Source organism: Meles meles, chromosome 10 (genome assembly GCF_922984935.1).
Source record: "Meles meles chromosome 10, mMelMel3.1 paternal haplotype, whole genome shotgun sequence".
Lineage (NCBI taxonomy): Eukaryota > Metazoa > Chordata > Mammalia > Carnivora > Mustelidae > Meles > Meles meles.
This window is the reverse complement of record NC_060075.1, coordinates 43,382,290-43,395,904: the sequence shown is the minus strand read 5'-3', so window position 1 is coordinate 43,395,904 and position 13,615 is coordinate 43,382,290. Positions and strand designations below refer to the sequence as shown.

Genomic DNA, 13,615 nt, shown 5'->3' with positions numbered 1-13,615 from the left:
GCTGAAAGATGCTCCTCCCCAAATCCAAATCCTAATCCCTAAAATGTATGTATATTACCTTCTATGGCAAAGAGGGACTTTACAGATGTAATGAAATGGGGAAATTATTCTGGATTATCTTAATGAATCTAAATGTAATCATATATATCCTTTATAAAAGGGAGGCAGAGGGAGACTTGACAGACAGAAGAGGCATTGTAACCATAGACCCAAGATGGAATTGGTGTAACCACAAATCAAAAAATGCTGGCTGTCACCTGAGGCTGAAAGAGGCAAGGGAGGAAACACCCCCCAGGCCCGAGCCCTTGGAGGGAGGCTGGCCTTGCTAACACCTTGACTTTGAACTAGTGTAAGTGATTTTGCACTTCTGGTCTCTAGAAATGTAAGAGAATAAATTTATGTTGGTCTAAACCACAGGTGTGTGGTAATTTGTTACAGTAGCCATAAGAAGTTAATAAATTATTTTTCTCCATTTTTATTTAACTATCATAGATTATCTTTAAATTTTAAATTGAGTATGTCTCTGTCAAAGTGAAAAACAAAAGAGATGCCTAAAATGTCCAAATGGAAAGATATAACATGATTCCTTTCCTTATACTCTCTCTTCTCCCCTTAGACTCTCTTCTCAACTCCCCAGATTTTTCCCTGGAATGTTTCCTAAATAAATTCATAGTTATTTTGTAAACATGTTGCGAGAATTTTTGGACTCATTGCTTACCATAGCTATTATTATTCAATCCTGTCCCTCTTGTAGAGTTCTTATTTTTTTTTTTTTAATTTGACAGATAGAGATCACAAGTAGGCAGACAGAGAGGCAGGCAGAGATAGAGAGGAGGAAGCAGGCTCCCTGCGGAGCAGAGATCCGGATGTGGGGCTCGATCCCAGGACCCTGGGATCATGACCTGAGCTGAAGGCAGAGGCTTTAACCACTGAGCCATCCAGGCGCCCCCTAGAGTTCTTAATTTTGAAACAATGCTCAATCAGCAGAATACTTCCTTACAGAAGATTTTGCAGGAGATTATGTGATGTTATGCTTTCTTCTTTCTTATACATACAAGAAAATTATTCTGTGCCTTGGCACAGAAATGATATTTACAAAATTCTTGGATCATAATTTTTCTTTCAAAACTCTGAACATGTTTTTATGCTATTTTTCTGGCATTTTATTTTTGTAAAAAAGAGGCACGACTATTTGAGATACATTTCTTTTATGTAACCTTTAGTTTTTTTTTACCCTGCCTAGATGTTTGAAGACCCTTGAAATTAACTACTGTTTTTGACTGTGTCTCAAAATACATCTCTTTTTGTTAATGCTGGCACTCTCTTTTGTGAACTTTCCTCTTGCTCCAAATTCTAAACTTGTGTAGGCTACCTCACTCAACACAGCCAAAAATGGCTGAGATTCTAGTGACCTTCTTACCACAACATTCCACCCCACAGAGTTCTGCTCCTGGGGACTTTTTTTTCCCCATCCTCCTCAAATGCCACCTCCTGAGCTATGTGTGGCCAGCTATAACAATTCACAATTGTTATAGCTGGCCACACACAGCTCACACAGAAATTCCACACAGAAATCCCAGTTTTCTCTAAGAAGACAGTTGTCTAATTTTTTTTGGTTAAACTTGGACATCATTCGTCCCTCCATCCATATAGCACCCTTTTAGCAAGAAGAGACTCTTCTTACATCCCTCATGAGAACCTTCAATCACTAATCAGACCTCAGAACCCCCTCCGTATGGCACCTTCCACAGTGGTAGTACTGGGATGCATTTGTGGTAGTGTTCTAGGTAAAAATAATAAAGAACAACAATATAGTTGATTGTTAGTTGAGTGAGGAAAATAACAATAAGGTATAAATTCAGACAAAAGTTATTACAAAAGTCATGGTATTTTTCTTTCATTTTAGAAGAGATTCAGACACTCACCCTTAGACTTTGGTCTTTGACTTACCCTCCTCCACTCTGGAATCCGCCTAAAGATTAGAAAACAGAGATATGGCTGGACTCTTGGTAGAAATGAAGCTCAATGTTACCTGAAAACTTTCCACTTTGATCACCCTTTCAGAGATATTTCACTTAATTATATTTTGATTATGCTCTTGTCATAAAAGAAGTTATATCCCAATTTCCTTCTCTGCAAACTCTACAAACAACACCATACTTAGGATAATTAAAGGGCCTGAGCAAAGTTGATAAGAGATGGAGTGGGAAGGAGGAAGAGGGGACCCAAGGACTGACCCTAATGAACAATGCTGCTAGAGAAGTGGGGGAGGAAGTAAGCTCTGAGACTGTCAACCCAGATGATGATAAATGATTCTAAACAGCACGTGGGCTCCCGGAAACCAGATCCCATCCATTGTCTCTCAACAACTCACACTGATAAAACCCAAATGAATGTTTCTTTCTAATTATTCTGGAGTGTCAAGTATGGCAAAGAAAATTAGTTTAGCTTTAAAAGTCAACTACAAACAAATGTACCATGCAAATGTCAAGAAAGACTGATCCTGAGATGTGGTGTCTCCAAGAAGTCAAGTGAATGAATGAAGAAGGGTGAGCTTAGAAGCATTCTCACTGGTCAACATTAGCAATGACAAGTCCAATTCCAAAACAGCAATCTACTTCTAGACATAGGGAGTCAGTCATTTCTTTCCCTAGCCCAAACTTCATCCCTCCTTAGGTTCAGTGCACAGGTTTCTAAATAGCACAAAATGCTCCTCTATGATATGTATTCTCTCACTTTTGTGAAGTCACATACCTCCTCTTGTTTCTGTCTTCAGGTTGTGCTGCTCTATGCTTCTACCTATGTGCTGGTGTCCCTCAGCATAGACAGATACCATGCCATCATCTACCCCATGAAGTTCCTGCAAGGAGGTAAGTTGGCTTAACCAAGGTCTATCCTGTAAGAAATCATCCTTGGGTGAGGGTAGGATTGTTTCCACTAATATTATCCTCCTAAATAATGGTTTTCTTATTCCCACTCTCTTCTTCTCTACTTTCTTTCCACTTCATGGGTCTGATGATCCAAAAAGATGTAGAATTAGAAGCATACTGCCTAGGAAAAGTGGATACTATTTGGATACTATGTATCCACTATGTAGATAGTACCCATGGATGGTCAACAAGCACTTTGTCTTCTTTACTTCCAAACCATAGAGATAATTGGAAAGATGTTTTTAATTGACACTATTACTGGAAACTAGTAAAGTTCTCCTTGATCCAGTGATAGTGTGGAAGCCCCAGAAGAAGAAAACAGATCGGTCAGAGGGAAGACTGGAACCACACAACTCACAATACCCACAGACGACACTACAGTAATATGGGTGAGGTGTTAAGAGTGCTTCCTAAATAGATCATGTAAAGGCCCAAAGCAAGAAGGACCCAAGGAAACCAGTAGGGTGATTTCTGGAGCACAAGGAGGACGGTTCATCACTGCATGTTTACTTTCCCTCTGTCACCCCCTTCCCAGTGGGGCAACAGAGATAGGGTGCTCTTCCTCCTAGTAGTGGGGATGCTGGATTTGAAGAGACAGGGTGGGGTCCTAGGAAGAAATGACTCCTTGGAGGGATAATTGGTACCTAGTCACCAGACTAATTGTCCATCACTCTGCCCATGGGCAGAGCCCAGTTTCCTCCAGGACCCCTGAAAGCAAGTAAGAACCCAATGTTTATTGACCTGTACCACACCCTCCCAGGAAGCCTGTAAAAACTTATAAAATGAAGAACTAATATGAAATCTTGACTACAGAGATGGGGTGCAATCAAATATCATACAAAATGAGACAAAAACCAAACTGTGGAAAATAGATAATAGTTCAGAATACCATTCTGAGGCATTTACAACTAAGAAAGTAAAATTAGCAGAACAAGCAGAACTTTAGAATAAGTAGAATTAATGTCATCAGATACTATTGAATATTTTAGAGAATATTGGCACAGAGCCTTTGAATGGCAAGTTAACAACATCTATTTAAAACAAAATGTGCCGTCCTTTGACCTTGAAGTTCTACTTCTCGGTATCTTCTCTGGACAAACACTCACATGCATGCCTATATGTACATGTGTTGTTTATTGTAGCTTTGCTTAGAAGAGTAGGAATTCCTTCAGTTGAGGAATGTAGATGTTTCAGTAGCTTAGATTTATTGATTGCATACCAGATGCATTCATGATTATATAAGTTCTTTAACCATGTTAAGTACTTTAATTCTTACAACGTCTCTATGTGATAGGTCCCATTATTATCTGAATCCTACAGTTTGGACAATCATAATTTAGAGATTTAAACTTGCCCAAATCACACAGCTAGTAGGTGCAGGGCAAGACCTGAACCCAAGATGGCCTGAGTGTAATTCAGGTATTTTGACTACCGCATATCCTGCTTCTCAATGAGGAAGTGGGATAGCCACAGACAGTAAAAAAAGAAAAAGTAATAAACAATTGCTTGCAAGGGCACACACCAACTAGTCCTCACTTCTGGCAATGGGATTTCAACTAGCCATAGTGACCATAGGGAATTACGTACAAGGAGGTAGACTGATGTGTTGTGCGCAATTAAAACTAGTTTAAAAATAGAATTTAAACCTGTTTTTTTATAGGCTTTTCTTAAGGTTGGTTTTGTGTGTGTGTGTGTGTGCGTGTGTGTGTGTGTGTGTAAACTATGTGACCAGCACCAAGTTTTCTGGGCACTTTCATTGCCTCAGTGATTGTGATAAAGGAGGAAGCAGGGAGTGGGATGAAGGAAAATGGGAGAGAAACTTCATGATCTAAACAAAGGTGCGATATACTTATTCATCCATCTATTTATTTATGCCCAGCAAGCCCCAGGAAGGATTGAGTGGGGGCATACAAAAAACACATACACCAGAGTATTTCAAGGTGCAGAATTATGAGTATTAGGAAAATTAAGTATAAGGAAACATGAGGGGTGTCCTGAGACATTTGCCAGAGGTGGAGGCTTAGGGAATCCATAGCCAGAAGGGAAACAGAAGGGAAACATTACTCATCTCACAATACTCATGGGGTTAAAAAAAATAAATAAACTCTTTAGCTCATGGCAAATATGACTAGTTCTAGGAGACACTGCAATATTATGAAAATGTCCTAAATTACAGAAAAGGCAGCAATGAATATTATAGTGTTCTTTTAAAGATGTAAAGCAATTTATTTCCTCACTACAAAATTAATAGAGGTTTGGTGGAGGACACTTGGAAAATAATCATCTTCAATAGCTTTGGGGAAAGATGAAAACTTAGAAATAGACATTAGCCATTTTCCCTTCCTCTCTGGCCAATCCTGCTGAAGTCACAGAGAAACAGAAATAAAGGGGACGTACAGCTGGGAGGGAGCCAAGGAAAGAAGGTTTCAAATAACAGAACCTCATGGAATTCCCAGCACACAGGGAACTGATGAAAAAATGGATGCCACACCCGCCAGAAAGGCTGCATGGCAGTGTAGGAGTTTTGGGGTGATGTGGTAGGTGAGAACAGGGAACCCTGTTGGGCTCACTTGGTATTACTTGGTATTACAGCTCCTCAGAATTTAAGGGCAGCATTGAGGGGCTGGGCTAAGGGTTCATGTGATTGAACAAAGAGGGGGCAACAGAAAGAGATTCCCCACCAGGCAGCACAGCTTCTTCATCCAGAACAGAGCAGGCAGAAGCCACAGGGTGTCCCTCATGGCTGAGCAGACACCAGGTGATGACGACTAAACCAATGGAAGGAGAGGGGCAGGGGAGGACTTTCCCTTGTTATTACTGGTCTTGTTCACTGCTTTTTACTAAAGTGATGGTTTCCTCATCCAGAAACTCCAGAGAAGCTGACATTTTAAGCTTCTTTAGTATAAATAAGTACAAGAATAATTAGGAAAACATCTATTCATAATGAAGAGAAATACATAGTTCAGGATACTAAAGCATAATATAAAACTTTGATAATTTAAGAAATATGATACTGAAACCAGAATAATGTACATAAGGCATATGGAATATCAAATCAGTTAGAAAAGAATGACTTAGTCAGTATATGGCATTAGTATAGTTGTCTAGCCATTTAAAAAATATTAGACTGCCATCTGTCACAGTGAATTACAAAGTAAATGCCAGTTGTATGGAAAAAGTAAAAATTTTAAACTTGAAATGGTATGGGTAAAACTTTTTATTTTTGGTGAGGGAAAGATATTTCTGGGAATAACACCAAACACAGAAACAATAAGGGAGATAAATGTATTTAAACTACATCAAAACTTTAAAACTCTTTATACAAATAATGAACATTATATGCATACCTAAGCAGAATGACAAATAGAAAAAATTTGTATACAACAGGCAAAGGGATAATATCCTTCTTCTAAAGAACTCTGGCAAAGAAATAAGAACATACCAATTGAAAAAGCAGACAAAGGACATGAACAAATTATTAAGAAACAAAAAAAAAAATAAATGGATGATATATAGAAATGTTCCTTTTGACCACTAACTGAAGAACTACAAGATTAGGCATTTGGATATGAAATCTCATCAATGAGATGACAAGAGTAAGAGGAAGAATCCTCTCAGTGTTGGGAGAGTATAAAGAAATAGGCATGTCTGTACACTTCTAATGGGAGCCATAAGTTGTAGACACTTTTGGAAGAAATTGAATAATATTTGCCAAAATCTGTTTCTCAGAGTTTATCCTAAGGCAACAGCACTATAAAGAGAATACACATAAATTATTTGCAATAAAATAATTGGAAACAATTTAAATAACAATAGCTTATCAATAAAATTGGAGTTTAGTGTAGTGATGTGAAAAAAATTTATATCGGTACTTTTCAAATTACACTTCACACATTGGCCCTGGAGGATTCATTTTGTAGACCTGCTCCAGAACAGGTCTGGAAGCTTCTGGCTGTCACACAGCCTCAACCTGAGCCACCCAGGCATCCTTCACTGGGCTCGAGATAAAATTATATTTGATGAAAGGCTTTTATTGCCTGAAGAAGTCTGAATGCTGCTTGTATAGATGCAGACATGAAAAGACATCATAAAATTTTTTGACAATGACTTTCTTGACATGAAGATATGGTCATAAAAATTTTTTCTGAGAAAAAAATCAAGTTGAAAACCAGCACGTATATTATGTTCACATGTTTATATATGTAATCTAAATATTACATATGAACCCATTATCAAAATTTGGGCTGGCTATTTCCGGTACTTTCCACCAGGGACTTTTTTGCCTTCTTTTTGTTAATATTTCCCTGCTGGTATTTCTTGTAATTATCATGGGTAGCTTTCATTACTAAAAACAAAGAAGGACTATGCAATGCATGAAAGAGAGGACTAAGACAGAAGTACAGAATTAGGGGGAAGGGAGTCAAGATGGCAGAGGAGTAGCAGACTGAGTTGACCTCAGGTTGCAGGAGTTCAGCTAGATAGTTATCAAACCATTCCGAACACCTACACACCCAACAGGAGATCAAAGAGAAGAGCAGCAATTCTAGAAACAGGAAATTGACCACTTTCTGAAAGGTAGAACGTACAGAAAAGTGAATCCAAAGCAATGGGAAGATAGACCGTGGGGGTAGGGGCTGGCTCCCGGCAAGCAACGGTAGAGCAACAGAGCACAAAATTCAAACTTTTAAAAGTCTGCTCCACTGAGGGATAATTCTCCAGAGGCTAAGTGGTGGTGGAGCCCTAGCTGGGACAGTGTGGTCTCAGGTCCCGCAGGGTCACAGAAGGATCGGGGGTGTCTGAGTGTAGCAGAGCTCGCAGGTATCAGAGCGGGGAAGCCAACTACAGAGACAGAGCTAAGGAGTGAGCTCTCAGCTTGGGATTACCCTAAACTGTGATCCGTGGCATAGTCAGGCCACTGCTATTTGAACAGGGAAACCACAAGTGGCAGATGTAGGGAGACTCACCTTCCTTCCCTGGGGGCAGGAATCTGCTCGGTTTGGAGACTCCAAATGGGGCTGTGTGTCAGAGACAGAAATCCTCGGTAACAGGCCGGGTGAGCTCGGAGCACGGCCAGAGACCAGAGAGACGAGAGTGATTGACTGCTTTTCTCCAAGAGCACACTGAGGTATGGGACCCTGAACTCTGGGCTCTTCCGTACCGGAGACTGGGAGGTCGCCATTTTCATTCCCGTCCTCCAGAGTTCTACGGAAAGCGTTCAGGGAACAAAAGCTCCCGAAAGTGAACCCAAAAAGATTATTTAGCCTGGCCCCTGGCAAGGGCGGTGCAATTCCACCTCGGGCAAAGACATTTGAGAATCATTACAACAGACCTCTCCCCAAGAAGATCAGCAAGAACTTCCAGCCAAGACCAAGCTCACTGATCAAGGGGAACAGTGGAATTCAGAGGAGGGGAAAGCAAAGCATGGAATTCATGTCTTTCTCCCTATGATTCTTTAGTCTTGCAAAGTTAATTAAATTTTTTTAATTTTATTTTTTTCTTATTCTAATTTTTTTAACTTTTCCTCTTTCCTCTTTTAACATTTTTTAACTAGTTTACTTAATACCTTTCTAAAAAAATCTTTTTAAACCTTCATTATTATACTCATATCTTATCCTTCATTGTATCTGACTTTATTTTTTGTATACATATAGGGTTTTTTTTTTATAAAAAATTTTTGGGATACAATTTCTTCTAATAGATCAAAATATTCCCTAAATCTAGCACAGGGCTTTGTTCTAGACTCTACCCTGAGCAAATTCTCTCCACTTTCTTTTCTTTCTTTTACCAACCAACTTATCTATTCCTTTTTTTCGAATTTTTAAAAAATTTTCGTTAGTCATATTCCATCCCTTCATCATATTTACCCTTATTGTTGTATATATGTAAGTTTTTCTTTCTTTAAAAAATTGTGGGAAGTAGTTTCTTCTAAGAAACCAAAATACACCTCAAAACAAGTGGGTGGCTCTGTTCTATTTACCAATCTAATATATATATTTTATTTATTTATTTTTAATTTTTTTCCATTTTATTTATTTTTTCAGCATAACAGTATTCATTGTTTTTGCACAACACCCAGTGCTCCATGCAAAATGTGCCCTCCCTATTACCCACCACCTGTTCCCCCAACCTTCCACCCCTGACCCCTCAAAACCCTCAGGTTGTTTTTCAGAGTCCATAGTCTCTTATGGTTCACCTTATTTTTAATTTTTATACTTCTTTTTACTCCCTTTCTTCTCCCCCCAATTTAGGGTCTCTTCTAACTTGGTTAGTGTACATTTTTCTGGGGTCTTTGCCACCCTTTTAGTATTTTATTCTCCATATATTCTCATCTGGATAAAATGACAAGGTGGAAAAACTCACCACAAAAAAAAAAAAAAAAAAAGAGCAAGAAGCAGTACCAAAGGCTAGGGACCTAATCAATATGGACATTGGTAATATGTCAGATCTAGAGTATAGAATAATTCTCAAGGTGCTAGCCGGGATCAAAAAAGGCATGGAAGATATTAGAGAAACCTGTCTGGAGAAATAAAAGCCCTTTCTGGGTAAATAAAAGAACTAAAATCTTAACCAAGCTGAAATTGAGAAAACTATTTATGAGGTGCAATAAAAAATGGAGGCTCTTACTGCTAGGATAAATGAGCCCGAGGAGAGAATTAGTGATATAGAAGATGAAATGATGGGGAATAATGGAGCTGGGCAAAAGAGAGACAAACAACTACTGGACCATGAGGGGAGAATTTGAGAGATAAGTTATACCATAAGACAAAACAGTATTAGAAATAATTGGGATTCTGAAGAAGAAGAGGGGGGGGCATAAGGTATATTGAAGAGAATTATTGTAGAGAATTTCCCTAATATGGCAAAGGGAACAAATATCAAAATCCAGGATGCACAGAGAACCCTCCTCAAAATCAATAAAAATAGGTCCACACCCATCATCTAACAGTGAAACTTACAAGTCTTAGTGACAAAGAGAAAATCCTGACAGTAGACTGGGACAAGAAGTGTAACATAGAGTGGTAAAAATATTAGATTGGCAGCATACTTATCCACAGAGACCTAGCAGGACAGAAAGAACTGGTATTATATATTCAGAGCACTAAATGAGAAAAACATGCAGCCAAGAATACTCTATCCAGCTAGGCTATCTTTGAAAATAGAAGGAGAGATCAAAAGCTTCCAGGACAAACAAAAACTAAAAGAATTTTTAACTCCCAAACCAGCCCTACAGGAAATATTGAAAGGGGTCCTCTAAGCAAAGAGAGAGCCTGAAAGTAGTAGACCGGAAAGGAACAGAGACAACATACAGTAACACTCCCCTTACAGGCAATACAATGGCACTAAATTTGTATCTTTTAATAGTTACCCTGAATGTAAATGGGCTAAATGCCCCAATCAAAAGACACAGGGTATCAGAATGGATAAAAAAACAAAACCCATCAATATGCTGTCTACAAGAAACTCATTTTAGACCCAAAGACAACTCCAGATTTAAAGTGAGGAGGTGGAAAACAATTTACCATGCTAATGTACATCCAAAGAAAGCTGGGGTGGCAATCCTTATATCAGATAAATTAGATTTGAAGCCAAAGACTATGATAAGAGATGAAGAAGGACATGACATCATACTCAAAGGGTCTGTTCAACAAGAAGATCTAACAATTTTAAATATCTATGCCCCTAACTTGGGAGCAGCCAACTATATAAACCAATTAACAAAATCAAAGAAACACATTGACAATAATACAATAATAGTAGGGGACTTTAACACCCCCCTCACTGAAATGGACAGATCATCCAAGCAAAAGATCAACAAGGAAATAAAGACCTTAAATGACACACTGGACCAGATGACATCACAGATATATTCAGAACATTCCATCCCAAAGCAACAGAATACACATTCTTCTCTAGTGCACATGGAACATTCTCCAGAATAAATCACATCCTGGGTCACAAATCAGGTCTGAACCAGTACCAAAAGATTGGGATCATTCCCTGCATATTGTCAGACCACAATGCTCTGAACCTAGAACTCAATCATAAGAAGAAAGCTGGAAAGAACTCAAATACATGGAGGCTAAAGAGCATTCTACTAAAGAATGAATGGATCAATCAGGAAATTAAAGAAGAATTGAAAAAAATCATGGAAATAAATGATAATGAAAATGTAACAGTTCAAAATCTGTGGGACACAGCAAAGGCAGTCCTGAGAGGAAAATATATAGTGATACAAGCCTTTCTCAAGTAACAAGAAAGGTGTCAAGTACACAACTTAACCCTACACCTAAAAGAGCTGGAGAAAGAACAGTAAAGAAAGCCTAAACCCAACAGGAGAAGAGAAATAATAAAGATCAGAGCAGAAATCAATGAAATAGAAACCAAAAGAACAGTAGAACAAATTAACGAAACTAGGAGCTAGTTCCTTGAAAGAATTAATAAGATTGATAAACCCTTGGCCAGACTTATCAAAAAGAAAAGAGAAAGGACCCAAATAAATAAAACCATGAATGAAAGGGGAGAGATCCCAAGCAACACCAAAGAAATACAAATTTTTTTAAAGATTTTATTTATTTATTTGACAGAGAGAGAGATCACAAGTAGGCAGAGAGGCAGGCAGAGAGAGAGGAGGAAGCAGTCTCCCTGCAGAGCAGAGAGCCCGATGCGGGGCTTGATCCCAGGACCCTGAGATCATGACCTGAGCCGAAGGCAGCGGCTTAATCCACTGAGCCACCCAGGCGCCCCAGAAATACAATTATAAGAACATATTATGAGCAACTATATGCCAGCAAATTTGACAATCTGGAAGAAATGGATGCATTCCTAGAGACATATAAACTACCACAACGGAACCAGGAAGAAATAGAAAACCTGAACAGACCCATAACCAGTAAGGAGATTGAAGCAGTCATCAAAAATCTCCCAACAAACAAGAGCCCAGGGCCAGACAGCTTCCCAGGGGAATTCTACCAAATATTTAAAGAAGAATTTATACCTATTCTCTTGAAACTGTTCCAAAAAATAGAAATGGAAGGAAAACCTCCAAACTCATTTTATGAGGTCAGCATTACCTTGATCCCCAAACCAAAGACCCCATCAAAAAAGAGAATTACAGACCAATATCCTTGATGAACACAGATGAGAAAATTTTCACCAAAATACTAGCCAATAGGATCCAACAGTACATTACAAGGATTATTCACCACAAACAAGTGGGATTTATTCCAGGGCTGCAAGTTTGGTTCAACATCCACAAATCAATCAATGTGATACAATACATTTATAAAATAAAAAACAAGAACCATATGATACTCTCAATAGATGCTGAAAAAGCATTTGATGAAGTACAGCATCCCTTCCTGATCAAAACTCTTCACAATGTAGGGGTAGAGGGTGCATACCTCAATATCATCAAAACCATCTATGAAAAACCCACAGCAAATATCATTCTCAATGGAGAAAACTGAGAGCTTTTCCGCTAAGGTCAGGAACATGGCAGGGATGTCCATTATCACCACTGCTATTCAACATAGTGCTAGAAGTCCTAGCCTCAGCAATCAGAAAACAAAAGGAAATTAAAGGCATCCAAATCGGCAAAGAAGAAGTCAAACTATCACTCTTTGCAGATGATATGATACTTTATGTGGAAAACCCAAAAGACTCCACTCCAAATCTGCTAGAACTCATACAGGAATTCAGTAAAGTGTCAGGATATAAAATCAATGCACAGAAATCAGGCATTTCTATACACCAACAACAAGACAGAAGAAAGAGAAATTAAGGAATCAATCCCATTTACAATTGCACCCAAAAACCATAAGATACATAGGAATAAATCTAACCAAAGAGGCAAAGAATCTGTACTCAGAAAACTATAAAGTACTCATGAAAGAAATTGAGGAAGACACAAAGAAATGGAAAAATGTTCCATGGAGGCACCTGAGACTGGAGGTTTCCCAGGACAGCCCAGCACCAGTATGAGAGAAATCATTCCAAGCATCTGCCCTGAGTGCACTTTGGGGAAACATTTTTTGTATCTTGGTAGAATTAATGCTAAAGCACAGTTTCATAATCTTTTATTCTGATTCTTTCTATGCCCATCCCTTTCAAAAGTGAATGCATTGTTAACCCATCCAGTGGAATCTGAGTGGGGCCCAGGACTTGCAGATAGATCACCCTTAAAAGTTCAGGCTCTAGGACCTACAGAAGGAGACACAGTGTGAATTGTAACCAGTGAAAGAAGGATACCATGCAGGAGTGGTTATGAATGCTGCCAAGATCTGCAGAAACCTGGTCGGCCTCACATCCCTGTGGTCAAGAGGAAAAATCCTCCCTTGCTCTTTTAAGGCCAGACAGCTCTGTGTTTGTTTCCTCCCCAAATTCCCGCTGCTCCTCTTCCAGCCAAAGCTTTCCATTGTTCATTCGGGAAACAACTCCCTTATATCCTCAACCACATCACAGTAGGTTCCCTCCACCTCCTGCTTCCTGCGATCCCTGGTTCTCCTAACATCTCCAAAGTGGATGCTTCTCAGCTTGCCTTCTGAGCACTTCAAGTCCTGAAGGTGGTATAGACATTTTCCATATCCCTGGACCACTTCCAACCCTTCCATTATTTCCTGTGCACTGATCTATTCCTTTGACACTCATGCTATCAAACTAGATTACCTTCTACCCTGTTCCCTCTC

At 39.0% G+C, this 13,615-nt stretch overlaps 1 protein-coding gene across 2 annotated transcripts in view; it reads left to right on the top strand.

The window, feature by feature from the left end:
* Nucleotides 1-13,615, top strand: part of NPSR1 (neuropeptide S receptor 1) — a 152,375-nt gene that overhangs the window by 106,991 nt on the left and 31,769 nt on the right. Inside the window, exon 4 of one of the 2 annotated variants that reach the window (XM_046021275.1) lies at nucleotides 2,777-2,870. The exons of the other annotated variant lie outside the window; for it this stretch is intronic. Within the exon in view, the coding sequence (XP_045877231.1) occupies nucleotides 2,777-2,870 (94 nt within the window). The remainder of the gene's footprint in view (nucleotides 1-2,776; nucleotides 2,871-13,615) is intronic. 2 annotated transcript variants of the gene reach the window in all.